Source organism: Desmodus rotundus, chromosome 3, assembly GCF_022682495.2.
Source record: "Desmodus rotundus isolate HL8 chromosome 3, HLdesRot8A.1, whole genome shotgun sequence".
Lineage (NCBI taxonomy): Eukaryota > Metazoa > Chordata > Mammalia > Chiroptera > Phyllostomidae > Desmodus > Desmodus rotundus.
This window is the reverse complement of record NC_071389.1, coordinates 68,099,668-68,125,874: the sequence shown is the minus strand read 5'-3', so window position 1 is coordinate 68,125,874 and position 26,207 is coordinate 68,099,668. Positions and strand designations below refer to the sequence as shown.

General features: G+C 35.9%; 1 protein-coding gene across 11 annotated transcripts in view; it reads left to right on the top strand.

Moving 5' to 3' along the window:
- EVI5 (ecotropic viral integration site 5) overlaps positions 1-26,207 on the top strand; it is a 205,230-nt gene that overhangs the window by 44,722 nt on the left and 134,301 nt on the right. For 8 of the 11 annotated variants that reach the window (XM_045199567.3, XM_053920057.2, XM_053920054.2 and 5 more), the window contains 6 exons: positions 4,791-5,020; positions 11,374-11,421; positions 18,618-18,807; positions 19,467-19,691; positions 20,494-20,568; positions 24,706-24,831. In XM_045199567.3, the coding sequence (XP_045055502.2) occupies positions 4,872-5,020; positions 11,374-11,421; positions 18,618-18,807; positions 19,467-19,691; positions 20,494-20,568; positions 24,706-24,831 (813 nt within the window). In that variant the 5' untranslated portion in view covers positions 4,791-4,871. Of the gene's footprint in view, positions 1-4,790; positions 5,021-11,373; positions 11,422-18,617; positions 18,808-19,466; positions 19,692-20,493; positions 20,569-24,705; positions 24,832-26,207 lie in introns of those variants that run through there. The other 3 variants (XM_053920059.2, XM_053920056.2, XM_053920061.2) reach the window with 2 other exon arrangements.

Here is a 26,207-nt window from a genome sequence, read left to right as displayed (position 1 = left end):
GTGGAACAATGCATACAGTCTGCTCTTTGCATCAAAGGATTGAAAATACTGTTTTTGATCCTTGTTGAATTCACGGATGTAAAACTCTGGGGATAGAGAGGACTGACTGTATATATTTATTGAAAAAATCCACGTTTAAGAAGATGCTTGCAGTTCAAACCTGTTGTTCAAGGGTCAGTTGTATAAGGAATGAAGGGGTAAGTTTTTTAAAAAATTTAATTGTAAAATACAAGATTTACCATTTTTTAAATTTAATTTAAATTTTTTTTTAAAGATTTTCTTTACTTTTAGAGAGGGGAAGGAAAGGAGAAAGAGACGGAGAGAAACATCAATGTATGCTTGCCTCTCACACATCCCCAACCAGGGACCTGGCTCACAACCCAGGCATGTGCCTTGTCTGGGAATTGAACCAGTGACCCTCTGGTTCACAAGCTGGCACTCAATTCACTGAGCCATACCAGCCAGGCCATTTTTATTTATTTTTAGAGAGAGGAGAAGGGAGGGAGAAAGAGGGAGAGAAACAACATTGTGTGAGAGAAACATCAATCAGGTTGCCTCTCGCACAGTCCCAAGTGGGGACCTGGCCCGCAACCCAGGCTTGTGCCCTGACGGGGAATCGAACCAGTAACCTTCCGATTCACAGGCCAGCAGTCAATCCACTGAGCCACACCAGCCAGGACAGATTTACAATTTTCAAGTGTACAGTTCATTGGCATTAAGTACATTCACATTATTGCACTACTATTATCATCATCCATCTACAGGGTACCCATTAAACTCTCCATTTCCCATTCCCCTGGCAACCACCATTCTACTTTATGTCTCCATGAATTTGACTACTCTGGGTACCTCATATAAAAGGAATCACACAATATTTGTCATTCTGTGATTGGTTTATTTCACTCAATCTAAAGTCTTCAGGGTTTATTCATGTTGTAGCATATGTCAGAAGTTCCTTCCATAATTCTGCTATGCACTTCAGTGTACAAATGTCTCTTTGAGGCCCTGCCTTTAGTGATTTTGGGTGTATACTCAGAAGTGGAATCACTGGATCCTTTGGTAATTAAGTTTAAATTTTTTGAGGAATTATCATACTGTTTTCCATAGCAGCTGCACCATTTTACACTCCTGCAAGCAATGCCAACATTTGTTATTTTCTGTTTTTGTTTTGTTTTCTTAATAATAGCCATCCTAATGTGTGTGAAGTGGTATTTCGTTGTGACTTTAATTTGCATTTCCCTAATTACTGATGTTGAGCATCTTTTTTATATACTTATGGTATTTATTGACCTTTTGTATATCCTTGGAGAAATTTCTGTTCAAGTTCTTTGCTCACTTTTTAAATTGGTTGTTTGAGTTGTTTTAATGTTGATTTTAGTTCTTTATGTATTTTGGATATAACCCCTTGACAGATACATGATTGGCAAGTACTTTCTTCCATTCTGTGGGTCACCTGTTCACTCTGTTGTTAGTGTCCTTTGATGAACACAAGTTTTAATTCTGATGGAATTCTCTTTTGTCTGTGCTTTTAGTGTCCTATTTGAGGAATCATTGCCAGATCATTGTCGTAAAACCTTTCCTGTGTTTTTTTCTAAAAGTTTTACAGTTTTGGTTCTTATGTTTAGGTCTTTGATCCATTTTGAATTAAGAGGTAAGTCTTTGGATTTACCTTGGATTTCTTATCTCTAAAATGAAGACATTACCTGTCCCACAGAATTTTGAGCATTGAGTTAATATTAAGTGATGTGAAAAGCCTAAGAAAAAGTAAAATGCTAAATTGTTGAATCAGCCTTCATATTATAAAACAAACTAACCCAACAATGATAAAAAATATATATATAACCATAATAGCTTACTTATCTGAAGTGTGCCAGGTTTTTTTTTTTTTATCTGTCTGTCTGTCTATGTATCTATCTATCTTCACCCAAGGACATGTTTATTGATTTTAGGGAGAGTGGAAGGGAGGGAGGGAAGGGGGGGAGAGAGGGAGGGAGAGAGAGGGAGGGAGGGAGGGAAACATTGGTGTGAGAGAGAAACATCAATTGGTTGCCTCATGCACACTCCCACCTGGGGACCTGGCCTGCAACCCAGGGATGTGCCCTGACTGGGAATTGAACTGGTGACTTTTCGGTTTATGGGACAGTGAACAACCAAAAGAGGGGAAAGTACAGAGATTTCCCTGCCATCCCCGCCGCCCCACTTCCCATTTATCAGCATTCTCTGCTGGTGTGGTACATGTGTTACAATTGATGAACCCACATTGACCCATCATAATCACCCAAAGTCCATAGTTTATGTTACAGTTTACTCTTGGTGTTGTACATTCTGTGGGTTTGCACAAATACATAATGACAAGTATTCATCATTATGGTATCATAGAGAGTACTTTCACTGCCGTAAAAATCCTCTGTGCTCTGCCTGCTTGTTCCTCCCCTCTCCCCAGCTCTTGGTACCCTCTGATCCTTTTTTGCTGTCTCCATAGTTTTGCTTTTTCCAGAATGTCATATAGTTGGAACCATACATTATATAGCTTTTTCAGGTTGACTAAGCCCTTTTAAAATTGAGATAGAATTCACATACCATAGAATTCACTCCTTTAAAGTGTACAGTTTGGTGGCATTTGGGATATTCACAAGGTTGTATAACCATGACTACAGTCCAATCCCAGAACATGTCCATCACTCCAAAAAGAAACCCATACTCATTAGCAGTCATTCCCCTGTTCTTTGTCCCCTGGTCCCTCGAACCACTAATCTAATTTCTGTCTCTGGATTTGCCTGTTCTGGACTTGGAATTATATACCATGTGCTTTTTGTGTCTGCTTACTAAGACCTTTTAATAATGTTTTAACCTTTTCAAAGTATGTTAATGTTTAAAAATAATTTCATAACACCTCTGTGAGGTGGATAGGAACTTTGTGACATAGTCGCATTGTGAGATTTATTATGTCTTCATGACCCCAGTTTACCATAGGCTGAAGGAAAAGAGGCTTAGAGACAGCAGAGTGAAGATTTGGAAAAGTAAAGGAAAAATGGGACTTGATTATATATAAAAAGTAATTCAGTCCTATGGGATTTCTAGTACCATGGGTGTTAAACTTTATTAAAAGTGCAACTACAATTAAATGCTCCAGTTATATTTAAGAGTTTAAAATTTAAAGATGGGTTGTTGAGAATTCTTCAATAGTTAAAGACTAAATCTTGTTTTAGGAAGGTTGAAAGGGTGCCAGGACTGTGCCCCTGCTCATTCTAACTCTAAATGGAAGCCTGTTGCTACATTATGCAGAAGGGGTATGATACATTTATTTGTTTTAATAAATAACAAATTAAAATGTTTTAATAATAAAGAATTTTGCCTTTGCTGCAATTATCTTGAGCAGAGGGCTTTTATATAATGCAAATTTGAAGCACTAATTCTTGAAAGTTATATGTATTTTTGAAATTCGTGATATTAGTAAAAAGTAACACTTTTCAATAAATTTTACATAGGTCTTCTGTCTTAAAATATAGTGTACATTTGAGATACAAATTAGTGCCATCTTCACAACTGAATTTGTAGTTGTAACTGTGTAGGAAAAATCAGTAGGGTAACTATCACAGTAGGCTATCTTATTGCACACCATGGCTCCGACCATTTCCTGGCATGACGGTAGTTCTGGCTACATTATCCCATGGTTCCTATCTGGTCTTTTTCCCTGATGAGGACTGCTTCTACCGGGAAGTCTAAATGATCTGCCCCAAGGTTCTTTTCCTTGGGTCTCATCTTGTCTTTTTTGGGGATTCTTCCCTCAGTAGTAAGTGCCCCCGATCTCCTGTATAATACCATCCCCAAGGGAAGTAAGTTCTAAACGCAGAAAGTTATTGAAAATGAAAAGAAATAAAGTTATCCCTAGGTTACTTAAACTCTTGCTCCTGTTCAGCACTTGTAATTCAATCTTTGTCTTCGCAGTTCCAGCTTCATGTTGAGTTGCATAACTATGACCATAGAATCTCTTTTCCATAATATCCTTTCCCTACATTGAATTGTCCTGCTGAGCTGACATGGTGGAAGTGGGTACAGAGGGATAGAAAGAGAGAGTTCTATGTGTATCGAGGTGAGGAGGAAAGCCTAGGGCAACCGACGAGGATAATAGTATCTGCCAAGATAGTGTGGGTAGAATTTTTATTTGTATGTGTATGTATCAGTGAGATTTTAAAAAATATTTTAAATTTTTTAGAGAGAGGGGAAGGGAAGGAGAAAGAGGGAGAGAAACATTGATGTGGAGAGAAACATTGATCTGTTGCCTCTTGCATGCCCTCAAATGGGGACCTAGTCCACAACCCAGGCATGTGCTCTGACCTGCGACCTTTTGGTACTCATAGGTTTCTGTGCTCATCACAGGTTCCAGAACAAAGTAATGATGAGTACCGAGGTACCCCTGTGTTTTTAATACTTGTAACTGAAACAAAATTTTCATAAGATAATGTATCTTTATATTACCATGTTCTATTTTTTAAAATGCTAGTGTTACCTATGAAATTGGTTTTTTCACTCCCTGGTGGATTTAACCTGTATTTTGGAAAACACTTTTAGTTTGTTCATGCTGTGGAACTGACACATTCCAAAAGCTGGATGTTATTTAGGGCAATTATTGCTAAAACAGGTTTTACTTTTATCATCTCAAAGAGAATAACTTGATGGTGATTATCAGGTAAAAGGGAACAGGATTATCAGGAAAGTTGACAGTGTTCATTACCAAGAACTAAATATAAATTAACTAAAATACATGTAACTTTTATTTTTATCCTTAGGTGGCGACAGACAAGGTTGCAGAAAAGCTGAGTTCTACTCTCTCATGGGTGAAGAACACAGTGTCATATACTGTCAGTCAGATGGCAAGTCAGGTGGCAAGTCCATCTGCTTCATTACACACTACATCCTCATCTACCACACTGTCAACGCCAGCCCTTTCACCCTCTTCCCCGTCACAGTTGAGTCCAGATGACTTAGAACTCCTGGCTAAACTGGAGGAACAAAATAGGTGAGTGAAGTTGCTTGGCTTTTGTCTCTTCAGTTATCACACAACCATATCCATTCACATATGTAAATATACCATAATCAAAATTTTAAATATTTACACATACTTAGAATTTTATTTTCTGGTTTTTGGCTCATTGTTTATCAAAATTACTTAACGTCATGCAAGTCTTTTTTTGAAGAGTTACTCTTAAAACTAAAGTTGGACTAAAATTTTCTTCTGGGTCAGATAGCTTTAGACATTCACTTTCTTAATATAGAATATTCCCTAAATTCTTCTGAATTTTAGAAAAAAAATTAAAGGCAAATGAAACCACTATTTTTGTTTTAAACTCTCTTAAGTAATCCCCTTTGGTTAAATGGTAAAATAATTTCATCTGGGTGGGTGTCTGATTTGTGTTTTAGAATGGGAAATCTCTTCATAAATTTATTCCTGGAAGGCAAAATATCCTTTTCTGCTGATGGTTATGAAATAGTTGTTTACTTATTGGGAAAGTATGCTCTGGACTCTGCATCCTTTTGCTGTATTATCAAAAGCTCTTTAGGGCATCACTAAAAGAATTATTGGAAGAGCATCCTTTTGTGTTCAGTCAAGGTATATACCACCATTCGCTTCAAGGCTAATAAGAGAGATAATTCCTAGCAGCTTTTTTGATATGTAATTGACGTAATAAAAATACATATAGTTTGGGTATATGTTTTGATAGTTTTACATATGTATATTCCATGAAATTATCACCAGAATCAAGAAAATTAATATATCCCTTCCAAAATAAAGAAAATTAATATATTTATTATCCCCCTTCCCATCTTCAGGAAGCCATTGACCTGTTTTCAATCACTAGATTAGTTTGCATTTTCTAGAATTTTATAGAAATGGAATCCTGTAGTATGTACTGTTCTTTAGTGAATTTTTTTCATTCAACAAAATTATTTTGAGATTCATCCATGTTGTAGCTTTTTATTGTTTAGTAGTATTCCATTGTATGGGTATATCACAGTTTATCAACTCATCTGTTGTTATGAAATGCTGTAAACATTTGTGTACAGATTGCTGTGGGTAGTATAGATGTTTTAATGATGTTAATTCTTCCAATCCATGAACACAGTATTTGCTTCCTCTTATTTGTATTTCCTTCAATTTCTTTCATCAGTGTCTTACAATTTCCCATACAGGTCTTTAACATCCTTGGTTAAATTTTATACACACACACACACACACATATTTATATATATTTAAATATATATATAAAACATATATTTTTTAATCCTCACCTTAGGATATGTTTATTGATTTGAGAGAGAGAGAAACGTTGACCTGAGAGAGAAACATCCGTTGGTTTTGCTGGATCTGGTTTGCTAATATTTTGTTGAGGATTTTAGCATCTGTGTTTATCAGGGATATTGGCTTATAATTTTCTTTCCCTGTAGTGTCATTATCTGGTTTTGGAATTAGGATAATGCTGGCCATGTAAAAAGAGCTTGGGAGTCTTCCCTTCTCTTGAATTTTTTGGAATAGTTTCAGAAGGATAGGTATTAGTTCTTCTTTGAATGTTTGGTAAAATTCTGTGAAGCCATCTGGTCCAGGGCTTTTGTTTGTTGGGAGTTTTTTGATTACTGCTTCAATTTCACTAGTATGATCAGTCTATTCAGATTTTCTGATTTTTCCTGAACCAGTTTTGGAATATTGCACATTTCTAGGAATTTGTCCATTTCCTCTGTATTGTCCAGTTGTTGGCATATAGTTGTTCATAATATTTTCTTAAAACCTTTTGTATTTCTTTGGTGTCAGTTGTTTCTTCTTCTCTTTGACTTCTGATTTTATTTATTTGGTTCCTCTCTTTTTCTTGATGAGTCTGGTTAAAGGATGTCAGTCTTGTTTACCTTTGCAAAGAACCAGCTCTTGGTTTGATTGATCTTTGGTATTTATTTTTTAGATTCTGTTTTGTTTTTTTCTGTTCTGATTTTTATTATTTCCTTTCTTCTACTCACTTTGGGCTTTTTTTTTTCCCCCTAATTTTCTTAAGTATAAAGTTAGATTGTTTATTTGAGATATTTCTTGGTTGTTTTTCCGTAGTTTTCTTAAGTGTAAAGTTAGATTGTTTATTTGAGATACTTCTTGTTTCTTGAGGTAGGCCTATAATGCTATGAATTTCCCTCTTAGGGCTGTTTTTGCCATGTCCCATAGGTTTTTAGTTACTGTGTTCCCATTTTCATTTATTTCAAGCTATCTTTTGATTTCCTCCTTGATCACATTGTTAACCCATTTATTGTTTAGTAACATGTTATTTAGCTCCATGTCTTTGTACGTTTTTCAGGGTTTTTTTTCCCTGTGATTGATTTCTAGATTCGGTCAGGGAAGATGCTTGATATGATCAAGCTTCTTAAATTTATAGAGACTTATTTTGTGTCCTAACATGTGGTCTATCCTATAAAATTTTCCATATGCACTTGAAGTGAATGTATATTCCACTGCTTTGGGCTGAAATGCTCTGAAGATATCAATTAAATCCATTTGATCTAGTGTGTCATTTCAGGCTACTGTTTCCTTGTTGATTTTCTTTGTGGAACATATATATCTAGTGATATCGGTGGGGTGTTAAAATCCCCTACTATGACTGTATTATTGTCACTGTCTCCCTTTATGTTCATCAAGATTTGCTTAACTTATTTAGGTGCTCCTGTGTTGGGTGCATAAATATTTACAAGGGTTGTATCTTCATGTTAGATTGCTCCCATTATCATTTTATGTAGTGGCCTTTTTTGTCTCATTATAGCCTTTGTTTTATTTTTATTAAAAAAAATTTTAGTTGAATTTATTGGGGTGACATTGGCTTACCCCAATACCATACATGTTTCAAGGGTGCCACTCACTAAAATATCATATGCACAAAGTTTTGTTTTAAACTCTACTTGCTCAGAGATAAGTATTGCTACCTCAGCTTTTTTTTTTCATTTCCATTTGTGTGAAATGCCTTTTTCCATGTCTTTTAGTTTGTGTGTATCTTTCATTCTGAGGTGGGTTTCTTGTAGACAGCACATACGAAGTATATGGGTCTTGCTTTTTAATCCATTCAGGTACACTTTGTCTTTTGAGTAGAACATTTATGCCAGTTACATTTAAAATGATTATTGGTGGGTATGAAATTATTGCCATTTTATTTTTTTAACTAGAATCCTCTCTTCCTGCTCCCCCTCCCTCTCCTCCTTCTTCCAGAAGACCCTTTAACATGGTTTGGTGGTAACAAACTCCTGTAGCTCATTCTTATCTGGAAATCTCTATTTCTCCTTCAAATTATTTGTTATTATTATTTTTTTCATTGTATTTTTTCCATTACAATTTATACCCCCCAGCAAACACCATGCCGTTGTCCATGTCCATTGAGTACCTTTTCCTTAGAATTGCTGGGTAAAGTAGTCTTGGTTATAGGTCCTTGCTTTTCATCACTTTGAATATTTCATGCCAGTCCCTTCTGTCCTGAAATGTTTCTGTTTAGCAATCAGCTGACAATCTTATGGGACCTCCCTTTTAGGTAACTGTCTTTATCTTGTTGCTTTTAAGATTCTGTCTTTGTCTTTACCTTTTGCCCTTTTATTATGATGTGTCTTGGTGTGGGCCTTTTCAGGTTAATTTGTTTGGGACTCTGCACTTTCCAGGCTTGTGTGTCTTTTTCCCTCACCAGGTTAGGGAAGTTTTTAGCCATTATTTCTTCAAATAGGTTCTTGATCCCTTGCTCTCTCTTTCCTCCTTCAGGTACCCTGATAATGTGGATATTAGGATGTTTCATGTTGTCCTGAAGTTCCCTTAAACTACCCTCGTTTTTTAAACATCTTTTTTCTTTTTGCAGCTCTGATTAGGTGTTTTATGTTACCTAGTCTTCCAATCATTGATTTGATCCTCTGCTTCATCCAACCTTCTATTATTCCTTCTAGCATATTCTTCATTTTAGATATTTTATTCTTAATTTTTGACTTGTTCTGTTTTATGATTTCTGTGTCCTTTTCCATGCTGTTGTAGTTCTTATTAAGTCATTGAGCAACCTTATAACTCTTTTTGGAACTCTTTATCATATCAAAGCAATGTATAAATTCGATGCAATTCCTATCAAAGTACCAATGGCGTATTTCACAGAACTAGAATAGATATTTCAAAAAAATATATGAAACCACAAAAGACCTAGAATAGCCACAGCCATCTTGAGAAAGAACAAAGTTGAGGAATCACACTACCTGGTATCAAACTATACTACAAAGTGGTAGTAATAAAAACAGCATGGTACTGGCATAAAAACACACATAGATCAATGGGACAGAACTGAGAGCCAAAAATAAACCCATGCCTTTATGGTCAATTAATATTTGATAAAGGAGGCAAGAACATATAATGGCGTAAAGACAGTCTACTCAATAAATCTTTTCAGGAAAATTGAACATGTGCAAAAAAATGAAATTAGACCACCTTATACCATACACAAGAATAAGTTCAAAATGTATTAAAGACTTAAATGTAAGAGTCAAAATGATAAAAAAATACTGGAAGAAAATACAGGCAGTAAAATCTCAGACATTTCTTATAGCAGTGTTTTTCTGATACATCTTCTTAGGCGTGGTAAACAAAGAAAAAATAAACAAATGGGACTACAAGAAACTAAAAAGTTTTTGCACAGCAAAGGAAACCATTAACAAAAATGAAGAGACAACCCACTGAATTGGAGAACATATCTGCCAATGATACATATGATAAGTAAGGGATTAATGTCCAAAATTTATGAAGACTTATAAAACTCAATACCAAAAACCCAAACAATCCAATTTAAAAATGGGCAAAGGACCTGAATAGAGACTTCTCCAAAGAGGACTTACAGAGGGCCCATAGACATATGAAAAGATGCTCAGTGTCACTAATCATCAGAGAAATGCAAATTAAAACCACAATGAGATATCACTTTACACCTGGCAGAATGGCTATCATCAGAAAATCAACAAACAACAGATGCTGGTGAAGATATCGAGAAAAGGGAACCCGAATGCCCTATGGGTGGGAATGCAGACTGGTACAGCCACTGTGGAAAACAGTATGGAAGTTCCTCAAAAAACTAAAAATGGATCTGTGTTTTGACCCAGCAACTCCACTGCTGGGAATATACCCTAAGAATCCCAAGTCACCAATTCATAACAACTTATGCACCCTATGTTCATAGCAGCACTATTTACAACAGCCAAGTGCTGGAAACAGCCTAAGTGCCCATCAGTAAATGAGTGGATCAAAAAGCTGTGGTACCTTTTTATAATGGAATACTATGCAGCAGAAAGAAAGAAAGGAACGGCTACCTTTTGCAGCAACATGGGTAGAACTGGAGAGGATTATGCTAAGTGAAATAAACCAGGCATTGAAAGACAAATACCATATGATCTCACCTATAAAAGGAATCTAATGAACTAAATAAACTAATGAGCAAAGTAGAGCCAGAGGCATGGAAACATGAACAGACTGACAGTGACCCCAGGATGGTGGGGGGAGGACCGTGGTGGAAAAAAGGGGAAGGAACTAGTCAGAGAGTATGTATGACCTTTGGACATGATCGATAACAGGGTGGGAACTGACTTTGGGGGTAGGGTGGGTGGAGGAGGGCAAAGGGGAAAATTGGGACAACTGTAATAGAATAACAATAAAAAAATAAAAAAAAAGAAAGTCTCTCTCTCTCCCCCTCTCCCCCACCCCTCTCTCTCTCTCTTCCCCCCTCATCCTCCTTCTCTTTGCCCACCTCCTTTTCCCCTCTCTCCCCACCTTCAGTTACTGAAACTCAGAAGCTATGGGAAGGATTTTTGTGTAGAGAATGGGTGAATGTAGTGACTTTTTTTTTTTTTTTTTTTTGCCTTAGGAGAACAATCCTAGTGGAAAAAACATCTCTCTCTGACTCCAGTAAAAAATAAAATGACAGGGAGCATTGGAGATCTTGCTTGCCAGCATGTCATCAGTTTGACTCGGATTTTGAGACACAACTACTACTTGTAGCAGTGGAGATTTTGTTTTTAGTTTTTTCTTTCTCCTCCCCAAGTATAAACAAGTCTCTTGTTATTTTACTTAACTCTCTTTTATTCAGAATGTTAAAAAATATCAGTATTTTAGAAAATTAAAATTTGAGAAAAATGAAAATATCAAATTCTATAAAAATACCTTTCTCTTCCCATAATTTTGCTGCAGTTATCACCTTTGAAAAATAAGTGCATGTGGCAATCCAGAAAGATGTGGTTATGTGGTTCAATACAATGTCAAAGTTCTGTTTGATGAAGGTTAATAATTCACAGCCATGAAGTTGAAACGGGAGTTAATTTTTTGCGTCTTTCTTTTTCAAGATACAAAAACAATGTGTTTTCAGCTTTGGCAGAGATGAATTTAAGAAGGTATGGTTCAAGTGGAATAGCAGTGCATTTTAATTAAGGACATGAATATTGCTGATTTAAATTTTGAGTGAGCCATTAATTGTGTGGTTTAAAAGTTTGGTGTTGCAACCATGCTTGTTTCCTTTTACCATCTATTATTTTAATCAGATTTTGCCTTTTAGCAGATTTGGGAGCTGAGATAAGAGGATGAGGAAATGGAAAGGGTCTTTTAAATGAAAGTAAATATTTTATTTTTTGATATGATGAACAGGAATGTTTGAAACTTTAATTTATATGCCTTTGTACTATTCATTATGTAGGCCACTAGCCACATGTGGCAAATGAGCACCTGAAATTTGACTGATCTTAACTGTGATGTGCTTCAAGAGTAAAATAATACACCAGATTTTGAAGAGTTGATTTAAAATAAAGACTATCTCATTAATTAAAATTTTTCATTACATGTTAAAATTATATTTTGACTATATTTGATAAAATATTAAAATTAACTGTACCTGTTCCTTTTTAATTTAAATACAGCTACTAGAACATTTAAACTTACGTAAGAAGTTTGCATTGTGGTTCTGTTAGACAATACTGATCTAGGTAATCTTTAATCTCAATGTTTATAATTTTACCGCCACAGTATTGGTAAAACTCAGTTTTCCTGAGGATACACTCTATTACATAGCTATGAACATAAAGAAGTAAAAAACAGATATTTTCAAGTCTCTTTTAAAAGTTCACATAATTTTAATCATAGGAGATGCCTTTAGATCTTCACTCGAACACTTTATTTTTCTTTACTTTGAGGATTATTTGAAATTTTTATCAATTGTCTGATTTCCTGAGTAATTTGATGACAAAACTAACTAAAAGAATTTATTTTACAACTCTTTCTGTTGCAACTAGCTTAGCTTCAGATCATCTTTTTTTTTTTTTAATAAGTACAAGAAGTTAAGTCTGCCCGGAATTGTCTGTCTGGAATGTCTGTATAAAGTTATCTCCAAACCATCAGTTTCTGGTCAAAATATTTGGAAAAAGGACTGTAAAACACATTTTTTCACTTTCTCCAAGATCTCATTTTAAAGAACCAAAACCAAAGGAAAAACCGTGGTGCTTTAAGAACTAGAGATCCCTGTCACTTAGGTATCTCTCTTCTCAGTTGTCGCTGAATTTTTTCCAGTGCTAGTTCCTTTTTTCTTAATTCTCCTTACTTTGTTTCTGTTGCTCTGAGACACGACTTTATGCTTAATGATGTTGATGTAAAAGACTGACTCCCTTCTGAGTCAGGCATGTATTTTGTTGCCACCGATTTGCCTTTCTTTGAGCTAGCAAGTTGCTGTCTTTTCCCCGGCACATTCATATCCTGTGTCTTTGGTGTAATACTACAATGGATGTTTGAACCCCATGTTTGAAAAGTTGCTCCCTCTGCCGTAAGTGCTAGTATTTAGCTTTCCAAGTGTTTTTCTCATTTAGTAGTTTTCTTCCTTAGCTTTCTTAGACCCTTCCTTAGCTCTTTATAAGTTACCTTAGCAGTTTACACATTACCAAATGGGATGTTAATCTGGTCCGTTTATCCTTCTTTCTTAGTTTGGTATCCATAGGAAAGCATTATGCTGAGTACAGTAGTGTATTTAGAAAGTTTACTGTCAAGTCTTCAAAAATAATTGCCCAATTTTTATTTGTAGGTTTCAACTCTCTTCTGAGCTTCAAACTCATCTTTTCATTTCCTGAGCTTCTTATCTACATGGTTGTCCCCCAAGCACTTCAAATTCCAAATACCTGAAAGAGAACTCATTCTTTCTCTTCTTCTTTGTGTTTTTCAGTCATAGTATTGTAGAGAGGCTTTTCCTTTGATGTTTATCAAATATGTGTTGCCATAAGCTACTCTTCTTTTCCTCGTATGCCCATCATGAAGTACACACTCTGCCATTTTCTTAATGGAGGGCATCCTCTTCATGAGGAGAAGGTTCAATTCCCAGTAGCAAAGATATGGTAAAGGTAATCTGTGTAAGACCCAAACTGCGGTGTCTGGTGGCATATTCCCTTGTTACCAATTTAGTCTTTAGTCCTATCCATCAGGGAACCGGAAATGCCTTCTCTCTGACAAGTCTTCTAAGCTTCTGGAAGCAACCAGTCCTAGACTTTATCCTTGATACTATTTGAAGTCCACCCAGTAATTGACTTCAGCACTCCCATGTCAGATAATGTGGGGCTCTACCCATTTTGAATGTTACCCTTATAGCTGGAACTACTCTAACAGAAACTTGGAGTTGCTTAGTTAGGAGACTGAGGATTATGTATTCTGCAGTTAGTAGACCAGCCTTTGATGTCTTAGTCTGGCAGTATTCTGAGAGGGTGAATAAATTTGGGTTTGTGAATTATTTGTAATAGTGGCAGATAAGAAATGGCCAGGAGGCCACATAAACTTATGGGTATGCCTTTGATCATATCATACAATATTCTTGCTGGGTCAGTATTTTTTTCCCTTAACCAGATAAATTTCTTTTCGTATTAGTCATAAGGAAATTATAATGGGACAGGAAGGTAAACTTATTGTAATAAATCTGTGCAGGTCAGTGAATGTATGTGCTCTGGGAAGAGGAAAATAAGTAAGTCTTGAATAGACTTAATAGCCTGTAGACCTCTGACTAATGCTGTATTACCATTTTCCCAGTTGCCAGGCTCACATTTTTGGAAACTGTTGATTTTTTCAGTCGGGGTGCACTCTCCATTACCATGTCAGAATATTTTAATTATCTTGAAACTAGGTAACAATCTCTATAGGAGTCTTCCAGAGTTGTTTCATTATAGCTTTTAGCAATAAGGAATAAAAATATATGACTCTTGACTACATATTCTATAAACTACATAGACTTTATAGAATGTATTCTTTTTTTAAAGATATTTATTTATTTATTTATTTATTTATTTATTTTAGAGAGAAGAGAAGGGAAGGAGAAAGTGTGCTAGAGAAACATTGGTGTGTGGTTGCCTCTCATGCACCCTCTACTGGGGACCTGGCCTGTAACCCAGGCGTGTGCCCAGACTGGGAATCAAAACAGCAACCCTTTGGTTTTCAGGCCTGCATTCAGTCCACTGATCCACACCAGCCAGGGCTGTTTATTCATATTCTTAATGAATATGAATTCTTTTCTGGCATACATGACTGAGTAGCTCAGTGGGGAGATATTTGTTGTATCAATTCAAGAATTAACATGTACTGGAAAATGTTCTAACTCTTTCCAACAGGACTTCTTTATATTGAAAAAAAATCCCAAGTTTTTCATTAGAAAATTCTAACATTTCTTAGAATGACCAACAGATTTTAAAAGGAAGGAATGAAGTAATGTTTATACTATTCTTCCTTAAAAAAGTATATACTTACAATATTAAAAAAATAGGTCTTTAACGAAGTAATAGTCCTGGTTTTAAAAGAGTTCTTAAAAACTTACAGTAATAAAAAGCAGTAGTTTCTCACCTAATTCTCACTATCCTTAGTGTCATTAGCCAGAGAAATATTTATTATAAATTTTTATAAACTTGATATGTAGTTTGTAATCAGAAAAATGCACAGTTCTTAAGTGTACAGATTTAGTTTTGACAAATATATATACACCTGTTTATAACCCATATATACCCATTAACATGTAGACAATTTCTGTCTTAGAGAATTCCCATCATCTGAGAAAATTCACTTGTGTCCTTTCTAGCAACCCCACCCCTGAAACCCCTTTTCGGATTTTTATTGCCATAGACCATTGATTTTCGACCTTTGCATCTCATGGCACACATAAACTAATGACTAAAATTCTGTGGCACACCAAAAAGTACATTTTTTGCTGATCTGACAAAAATAGGTATAATTTTGACTTATCACACAGACGTCTATTGTTGTATTAACTGTTTTTATTTTTTTATTTGACAATCTAAGAAAAAAGAGGTCAGTGGCCCTGACTAAATAGTCAGGTATTGCATATTTTAAAAATTCTTGCAGCACACTGGTTGGAAATTGCTGCCATAGACACACTTTGCCTGTTTTTTAAAAATAATTAATATACCATACAATTCTCCCATTTAAAGTGTACAATTCAGTACACACAGGTGTACTGTGTGTATTCACAAGTCTTCAACCATCACCACAAGCAATTTTAGAACATTTTCATCACCACTAGGGGAGACTGCTTATCTAATAGCAGTTACTGCCATTCCCTTCTTGCTCTTTTCACTCCCACTCAGTTCTCAGAAACAACTCATCTACCATATTTTTCAGACTATAAGACGCATTTCCCCCACCCCCAAATTTGGTAGAGAAATGGGAGTGCGTCTTATAGTCCGAATGTAGCTTACCAGGCTTGCTGCGGAGGGGACGGCGGTGGAGCAGGCTTTTTTTTTTTTTCCCCTATTTTCCTCCTCTAAAACCTAAGTACATCTTATGGTCTGGTGCGTCTTACAGTCCAAAAAATACAGTATTTTCTGTATTCTAGATATTTCATATAATTGAACTAACATAACATGTTTCTTTTTGTGACTGCCTTCTTCCACTAAGCATAATATTTTCAAGGTTCATCCATGTTGTAGCAGATATCAGTATTTGACTTCTTTTTATGACGACATAATATTTCATTCTATGGGTATAGCTTATCCATTCAGTAGACGATGGACATTTGGGTAGTTTCCACTTTTTGGCTACTATGAATAATGCTTCAATGAACATTTGTTGTATAAATTTTGTGTGGATATAGATTTTAATTTCTCTTGGATATAAACTCAGGAACGGAATTGCTGGTTCATAATGGTAATTCTATGTTTAACCATTTGAGGAATTGCCAGACTGAGGAATTATTGAAGTGATTTTACCATTTTACATTCCCATCAGCAGTGTCTGAGTGTTCCGATGTCTCCGTACCTTCACCAGCACGTGTTGTTATTTGTCTTTGATTATAGCCGTCTGCTCCATCCCAGTGGCTGTGAAGTGGTGGCTCACTTTAGTTTTGAATCGCATTTCCCTAGTGATTAATGATGTTGAGCTTTTTTTTTTTTTAAGATTTTATTTATTTATTTATTTTTAGAGAGGGGGAATGGAAGGAGAAAGAGAGAGAGAGAGAGAGAGAGAGAGAGAGAGAGAGAGAGAAACATCAGTGTGTGGTTGCTTCTCATGGAGCCCCTACTGGGGACCTGGCCTGCAACCCAGGCATGTGCCCTGACTGGGAACAAACCTGCGACCCTTTGGTTTGCAGCCAGCACTCAATCCACTGAGCCACACCAGCCAGGGCTGAGCATCTTTTATGTGCTTATTGCCACTTGTGTATCTTCTTGGGAAAAATGTCTGTTCTGATTCTTTACCCATTTTTAAATTGTTTTTTTTTTTATTGTTAAATTGTAAGAGTTCTTTATACATTCTAGAGATGTCTTATGTGTTGTAAGACTTACGGGTTTGGTCCCTGGGTTGACGCGCCTATAAGAGGCAACCACTCAATGATTCTCTGTCATGTCAATGTTTCTCTCCTTTTCTTTCTCCCTCCCTTACCCTCTCTGTAAAAATAAATAAGTTGCACTTTGGTAATCTAAGACCTTTTTGACTCCCTAAAAGCCTTCTGTTTAGGTACCTTTACGTTTATATGCCCATTGTATCTCAAACTTAGGTTTAGCTTAGGAGATATCATTATATCCTTTTAAACTGAATGTCCCTCTATTGATGGTATTGATACAGTTTAATTATTTGACATATAGCAAGCATTCATTAAATAATTAAGTGAAATGAAGACCTGAGGTTCAGGTTATTTTAGTAAAGTTTATTTCTTTATTCCATTTGGAATTCTTAGGCTTTAGAATCATATATAAAATCACTTATATCTGAACTACTGTTGCCATGAAAATGTGTTAAAGTATCTCAGGTATAAGGATAGTAGTTGTTTATATTATTGTTATTGACTATGACATATCTTGAATTTGGAGGGTTTTTTAATATGGAGGGTTTTCATTTTATCTCAATTTGGTCAATATTTTATGTACTTTTTATTGAGTTAAGTGCTTTAAGGATATAAAGATGAGTAAGATATAAATCTATCTTATCTGCTAGACAGTGTTTGACTCAAATGCTTTTTTCTTCTGTTTTAGTTTTTAATATATCATAATTAGTGTAGCATTTCTTGTACCCTAAGCACATCACTTTCTAAAGGACTTACTGGAAGTGAGTAGCAGCCATGATCAGTACACAAACATATGTCTTAGGACCCTTATTTTGAATGACATACAATTTACATCTTTATAATGATAGAGCCACATTTTCTAATCTTTTTTAATAGTCTGTGTATATGTGAAAGAAATAATGGATTTGATGTTGTAATGAGTGGTGGAATGAATCTCTACAATGATCTTACTCCGTCTTTCTGCAGATAAGAAAGAGACCTAAAACAGGGCTGCAAAATCAAAGGCCCACAGGAGAGGTCTCAGTTTAACAGTGCAAGTCCGTCGATAACTTTAGAGCTGTTAGGTGGAAGTGAGTTTTTGGGAGGTTCAGTGGATTAAAGCTCCTACTCACTACACTCTGTTGTTTCTGTGCATGAATGTGGGCCCAGTTTCACCCTGACTTTTTTTCCAAGAGAATCCAGAATTATAAGTAAATACAAATATATATGTGTATAAAAAAATAAATGGAAACTTCCAATTTTAGTATTAGTATTGATCAGTTTTTTATACAGACACTGCATGGGCCAAACAAAACACTTTTTGTTTTAGGCAGATTAATTATGCATGGGTGAAGCAAAATATAAAAAGACAAGGGATTTGGTTAATTTGTGTGGCTTTTCCTTACTTTTTTAGCTCTGGACACATTGTAAACATAATAGGATTAGTTCTTCAGTAGAATTTGTTATAGCTCTTCCAAGTGCAGTTTCTTTTTTCATGAAGCCCTCCCAGCCACTTTTCTCATCTGATTTCTCCCAATTTGAATTTTCAGTGGAAATAAACGGAAATTATGATGGGACTAATGGGACTAAAATATTTAATATAATTTACTATTTCAGATTTTGAAGTTACTATGCTTAGATGAAAAATACAGCAGTAATTTTATAGATGCCAGCCAAATATTATTGAAATTATGCATATTTTAAAACTGAGTAAATTGCTGAAGTAAAGCTCTAAGTATTGTCGTTACTTCATTTAGTATCACTGTGAGATTAGATCTTGAGCAGTTTTTAATTATGTTTTAGATTGTTAGAGACGGATAGTAAGTCCTTAAAATCTGTAAATGGGTCAAGAAGAAACAGTGGATCCTCTCTTGTATCAAGTTCATCAGCCTCCAGCAACCTCAGCCACCTTGAAGAAGATTCTTGGATACTTTGGGGAAGAATTGTTAATGAATGGGAAGATGTACGCAAAAAGAAGGAAAAGCAAGTTAAGGTATTCATATTCTGTGTTGAAGTTCTTCCTCTTATCCCAAAGTGTATCAGGCATAAATTGATAGAGGATAAAAAATCAGATTCAAGTACTTTCCAGCTACTGTAATAAAGAAGTGTCCTTTATATGTTTTCATTTATTTATGTCCAAAGAAGTTTTGATTTGATGTCCTAAGACATCAGTTGTTATAGAGGTCTCATAATTGTAGAAATATGTAGGTAAAAATTATTTTAGAAATTAAATTCTATCATCTTACTGATTCAGAAATGAAGTTGTGACATCCTACATCCTTGAATTATCAGTATTTCACTTTTTTCTTTTGCCTGATAACAGTCCCTTGTAAGATGATAATTACTACCATTCACAACTCTGCAGATTATCAAGTCCTTAGTGCCTTTAGAGGTCATACTTTGAGTGAGATTTCAAGAATTTATCTGTAACATTATAGCCACTTGCCCTCCACCTCCCTGCCCCCCACCAGAACTGGATACATCAAAGGCCAAATCTTAGTCTTGGTTAAAAGATTCCCTAGCTTATATAATTAGCATTGTGAATTGTAATTTTGATAAAGTCTTCCACTGTACTGCAGCCCCTAATTGGTCTTCTTTGGCTTTCAAGGTAGGAAACTTAATTCATTTTTAAAATTTTACTTTTATTTTTAGGAACTTGTTCGTAAAGGGATACCCCACCATTTTAGAGCAATAGTTTGGCAACTTTTATGCAGTGCACAAAGCATGCCAATTAAGGATCAGTATTCAGAACTCCTGAAAATGACTTCGCCTTGTGAAAAATTGATCCGAAGGGACATTGCTAGAACTTACCCGGAACATAATTTTTTTAAGGAAAAAGATAGCCTTGGACAGGAGGTTTTATTTAATGTAATGAAGGTAAGTTGTATTTATTTCCTTTTTAAATGAATTCTCAGAAGGTTGAAATCACACAATTTCCGCAATGAAGCATGAACTCTTACCTCAGTAATCAGTTGCTGTGGCAGTAAATTTGCCTTTAGCATACTTTTTGCTTTAATTCTGATGCTATATTACTGTCTAGTTTAGAAAACTTAATAGAAGATTTATTACATTGCTTAGTCTTAGTTGGCTAAAATCAACCTAGTAATCACTATACATCAAAAGATCCTCTATGAAAATGAGTACTTTCTGTGAGTCTCACCATCTGGGAGCAGATTTTTCTAGTTTCTATGGTGAGTGTTGTTAAGAGCTCTTAGCCCTTGAAAGTGTGTATCACTGTATTTTCCCTTCAAGATTGCCTTTCCCTTTCCATGGTTCTTTCCCTTCTAGCTACCTCTGTGAACTAATTGATTTCTTGTTAAATAATTTCAGTTTTGCCAGTGCTTTCTTTATATTAACCTACCCTGGTTTTATCTTTATCAGATATACATTTTAAATGACTTTTAAGCTCTCTTACTTCCCTTAGTACAAATTTCTCTCTTTTCTTTTTTTTTGTCCTAAAGAGCTGTTAGTTTCTAATTGGGAAATTGTCAAAAGAAAATTTTATGTAATAAATCTTTTGCTTTTCAAATATTTATAGGATAACATCTACAATAAGCAAGAACTTTTCTAAAAAGTACATGGTCTTTAACTTACCTGTTTCACTATCTTTAGGTTTTTAGAGAAGGAAAGTATAAAATATCATGTTAAAGCATTTTGAAAAATATTTTTTACTTTTTAGGCATATTCGTTAGTGGATCGTGAGGTTGGTTACTGTCAAGGAAGTGCTTTTATAGTTGGATTGTTGCTTATGCAGGTGAGTTAGTACAAGTGTTAAATGTTCAATTAAGTTGTTTATTAAAGTTGGATTGGAAAATTTAAAAAGCATCCTTGTTTTTATTAAGTGTAAGTTGCTAGTGGGTATTTTTCTCTAGGCATAATTTAGTTAGGAATATTTAGTTTGCACTCTAAAAGATTACTAAAAGTGTTGAAAATACCATACAATTATATCCTGCCACTAAATGAAATTTCACCCTTTTGGTATTGATACATTTGGACCACAATATTTACTCAAGCCTGGATCTACTTTTAAATCTTAACTTACATGTCAGTATTTAAGGAGGAGTAATCTTTTTTCAGCCAAGGAAGTCATGATTAAAGTGGCGGTATGAAATCTGATATCGTACCATGTCTTTGGAAATTATACTGGAATTTCGTTTGTCATGTAGCTGAGGGCTTGTTACAGGCTCTAAAATATGGTACTCAGTCACCCCAGGGTTATAATATATATTTCCATTGGCACTGACTTATTTTGGATAAGTCTTATCCAAAGACTTATCCAAAATGACTTATTCAAATGACTTATTTGGGTTTGGGTGGGATATTTTCAGAAGTCAGTCAGCTTTGAAAGGAAATGTCATAGAGTGTTATCTCTTCAGAGTTGTTAAAAAAATTTTTTTTAAAGTCCATCATACTCTATTTTCAGTCTCAGATTAAAATACGGTCGAAAGAAACCTTGTAAATAATTTAATTTGAATTATGTAGGCTAGTGTTTTCAGCTTAGTTCTACGCTGAGTTCTATGAACTTGGGCTAGATTATTTAACCTCTCTCTGAACTTGACTGGGTAATATTGTCTACTTTCAGATTGTGAGGGCTATATGACATAATATATGTAAAAGCCTAGCATGGTGTTTGGCACATAGTAGATAGGCAATAAAAGTTGAGTTACTTCCCAAGACCACGTGTCATGGTAGATAAAAGCAGGGTAGGAATCGGAAACTGTTTCCTGATGCTTCACTTCAAGTAGCCAGCAGTTGTACCTGAGTATTAAAACTCTCTGAGTATTAGGAATGTACATATTTCTTTTCTGAGTGTTAAAAACCCAATGTCAGAGACACTGGTTTATAATACAGATGACTGGTTTTTACTTTGTTTTGTAATAGAAGAACTCCCAGAAGTTGTTATTGCTAAAGGCTATAAAAATTGGTGCAGGTGTAGATAGAATGGTAGATGCGGTGGTGTGAGAATAGGATGATTGTCTTTTAATTGCTTCTATTAAAAAATTGAAATAACAAACAAGGTCATTAGCTTAGAGAGAGTGGAAACTTGAGGACAGAGAAGGAAGTTTGAAATGGTCTTGAAAGAGAATGATTGAATTAGGGAAATAAAATACACCAGACAGCATTGAAGATGCACTGAGATTAGGATTCCTGAATTCAAAGTGAGGCCAGCCAGCATGGTTAAGTGTTTGTATTTTACTCAGCCACTTTCTGCTGCCTAAATGTAGTACAGAGTTGAATTTATCCAAAGATGGAGGTGGGTTTTTTTTTAAATTTATTTATTTTTTAAAAAATGTTTATTGTTATTCAATTACAGTTGTATGCCTTTTCTCCCCATCCCTCCACCCCACCCCAGCTGAACCCATCTCCCTCCCCCACCCTCCCCCTTGATTTTGTCCATGTGTCCTTTTTTTCTTCTTTCTTTCTTTCTTTTTAATTTTTTTTAAAAAATTTATTCAGTTACAATTGTCTGCATTTTCTCCCCATCCCTCCACCCCACCCCAGCCAATCCCACCTCCCTCCCCCACCTCTAATAACAAACGAATGTTGGAGAGGATGCAGAGAAAAGGGAACCCTAGTACATTGTTGGTGGGAATGCAGACTGGTCGGCCACTGTGGAAAACAGTATGGAATTTCCTCAGAAAACTAAAAATGGAACTGCCCTTTGACCCAGCAATTCTGCTGCTGGGATTATACCCTAAGAACCCTGAAACACCAATCCAAAAGAACCTATGCACCCCAATGTTCATAGCAGCACAATTTATAATAGCCAAGTACTGGAAGCAACCTAAGTGCCGATCAACAAAGATGGAGTTTTGCAGTTGAAATTATAACTGAGAGGAACAAGACAAAGTAATTATGGCTTTAAGTGCGTGAATACATATAACAGCAAAGTGAGCACAGGAGAGTTGGGAACAGTGTTAAGATAGTGTTGTATAAATGAAGGAGAGGACTGCGAGGTCAGGTCATTGTAAATACTTTATGTATATTAATCTTCATTGCATCCCTGTGAAATAAGTGCTATTATTTTACCCATTTGATAGGTGGTAAAACTGAGCAGCAGAGAGGTTAAATAATTTGCTGAAGGTCATATAGTAGGATTTGAACCTTAGGTGGTGTGGCTCTAGAGCCTGAGTGAGTAACTGTCTGCCAAGATCATTGGAGCAAGGAAGTCAAAGATGCGCTAGGTCAGGGAGTTTTAATCCACATGAAAATAAGTGGGTTTGTGGGGATGACCCAGAGGTTTGTGGGTGCTGCAGAAAAGAATAGTAATGGGTAATGTCTGCTGGTGGGTGTTTCAGAGAGAATGGGGAGTTAGTGCTGTGGAACTGGCAGTGAGGTTCAAGAAGGGACATGCACCTCTCTGTTCCCTGGCTCCTTGCAGTGCTGTGAGAGAAAACACCTCAGAGGAGAGCCAGGTTTTGTGTCGAACTATTCTTAGGGGAAAGCCAGGTTTCAGTTAGAGGAAGAAGATGAAAGAACATTTGGTAAAGAGATTGAGGATATAGTCAGGATATTTTTGTTAATGGCAGATTACGAGTTCTAGAAAGTGTTGTGGAAAAGATTTTGGGAGGTTTGGAAGGGGGGTTAGAGTAGGGGAGGAGTAGAATCACATAGGATGAGATTCTGGGATGTTGGATTTCTTGCAGTGACTGACTTAAATCAGTGGGGCTGCAGGGCTTCATAGGATTAATAAGGATGGTTTCCAAGGCAGAACTGTGGCTGTGTGTGTTGGGAAAAAGGAAGGAAGGAAATACAGGTTTTGCCAAGAGTTACTTTTGGCTCCTGCCATGGTCGTGACAAGGCCGGGAAAATGTGTTATTAGAACAGTGTTCAGTTAGAAGAACGCCTAGAGATCCTTGAGGTTTTCTCTTTTGAGACACACTGGTATAATGCGAGTGAACAAGTATTAGACTTTTTTTTTTTTTGAGAAAGATGATTTAATAATTTAGATAAACATTATTTGCTTAAGTATTATGAATACCCATGCAGCTCTTTACAGAGCTTTTACATTCATTATCTTATTTAATATAATTTTCCTGTTAGTTACATGTTAAATGTGAAGTTGTTACCCATTACAGATTCTTTGAAAACTTATTTTACAAGTTCTTGTAACACTTACACCGTATGACTCCTGTTCAGATGGTTCAAAAGGCTTCCTTCCCGTCTCACGGGAAAAGAGCAAGTCCTTCCGGTGGCCTCTGGAGTGCTGTGTGGTTTAGCTCCCTGCTACTGCTCCTCCGGAACCTAACCACCACTTGTAGCATTGCTCCTAATCTAGTAGTCCCCTGCTGTTCCTCGGGCATGCCAATCTTGCTTCCATTTCAAGGCCTTTGTGTTATTCTCCCAGAACTGTTTCCTCAGTTGTTCTCTTACTTTCTTCAGTATTTTGCTCAAATGTCATTAAGGGACTTTCTCTGACCTACCTACATAAATAGCATTTCCCCAGCATTCCCTGTTACCCTACTTTGTTTTATTTTCGTAGCATTCATCACCACCTGACATATATTCATTGATTTCTTTCCATGTACTGTCTCCCTTCCCCACCAGAAAGTACAAACTCCTTGAAGGTAGAGATTTGTGCTTATTTTGTTCATGGCACGTACCCAGGGAGAGAGAAGTGTCTGGCTCTAAGTGAATATTCGTTGGTTGAATTAATGAATTTGGCAAGTAAGACAACTAGTCTCAGAGATTGTTATATTTGTTTACCTTTTTATTCGCTGTGATAAAATGGGAGATTAAAACCTGATTTCTAGTCTGCTGCTCTTAACATTGTATCACATGGCCACTCAAAACAGTGTTTATAGTTAGATGGGTACTTAGTTTAAATATGCTTCAGTTATTTCTATATCACAGAACATTAACCTATGTTGCTTTTTTTCTCCTAATGTAGATGCCAGAAGAAGAAGCTTTCTGTGTATTTGTTAAACTAATGCAAGATTATAGACTTCGTGAACTTTTTAAACCAAGTATGGCAGAATTGGGCCTTTGTATGTACCAGTTTGAATGCATGATACAGGTAAAAGTGTAGTGTTTTTTAAAAAAGGCATATTGCCTTTGTTTTTGGCATCCTGGTTTGAGTGACAGCTAAGCAAATTTAATGTTAAAAGCATTACAGCAATTGAAAAAAATTAGTGTTTTGATCACAAAATCATTTGTTGGTTGATTAACACACAATTTAGACCTGCTTTCCATTTAGGCACTATCTGCAGATATCTGCATTATCACAGTCTGGAACTTGACTGCAATTTTCGTATTCAAACCTTAAGCACATAGGCTAAATGTATCATATCCCCATTGCCTAAATGCATGACTTTTCTTATTATGCCCTATTATACCCTAATGTTGTTATGTAGACTATGCTGTCTTACAGGAGCCCATGATATTATGGTGAGTTCATTTCCTTTGAGATTGCCTCTTCTGTCTCTTCCCCCTGCCTTCCCCTTTTTATCTTATGTTTTGGTTTTGCTAGCTGGTAATCTCTTTTTTTTTTTAATCCTTACCAGAGGACATGCTTATTGATTTTAGAGAGAGGGGGAGGGAGGGAGAGAAACATTGACGTGAGAGACAAATATCGATTGGTTGGCTCTTTAAGCACCCCGACTGGGAGCCAAATCCACAACCTAGGCATGTGCCCTGACTGGGAATCAAACCTGTGACCTTTTCATTTCCGGGAGGACACTCCAACCAACTGAATCACACCAGCCAGGGCACTACTGCTAATCTTTTTTTTTTTTTTTTTTGAGATTTTGTTTATTTACTTTTAGAGAGAGGGGAAGGGAAGGACAGAAACATCAATGGGTGGTTGCCTCTCTCATGCCCCCAACTGGGGATCTGGCCTACAACCCAGGCACGTATCCTGACTGGGAATTGAACTGGTGACCTTTTGGTGCACAGGCTGGCACTCAATCCACTGAGCCACACCAGTCAGGGCTGGTAATCTTTTTAAAAAAATAATGTTTCCATTCTTTTATGCTGGTAGTTTAAGACTCAGTCTAGTGACTGCATGAGAGTGAAGAGAAAAGGAATCAAAATTAAGTGAAAAATACTTTTGAAATATTTTCCCATTCTGTATTTAATTTTTGTATTTTACATATAAAAATAAGTTTACTATATTGTCCTTTAAAATAATAGCATAACCTCGGATAAGGGTTTGATCTCCAAAATATATAAAGAACTCACACGACTCCATTCCAGGAAGACAAAAAACCCAATTAAAAAATGGGCAAAAGACTTGAACAGACACTTCTCCAAGGAAGACATACAGAGGGCCCAGAGACATATGAAAAGATGCTCAGCATCACTAGCCATCAGAGAGATGCAAATTAAAACCACAATGAGATACCACCTCACACCGGTCAGAATGGCCATCATAACCAAATCAACAAACAAGTG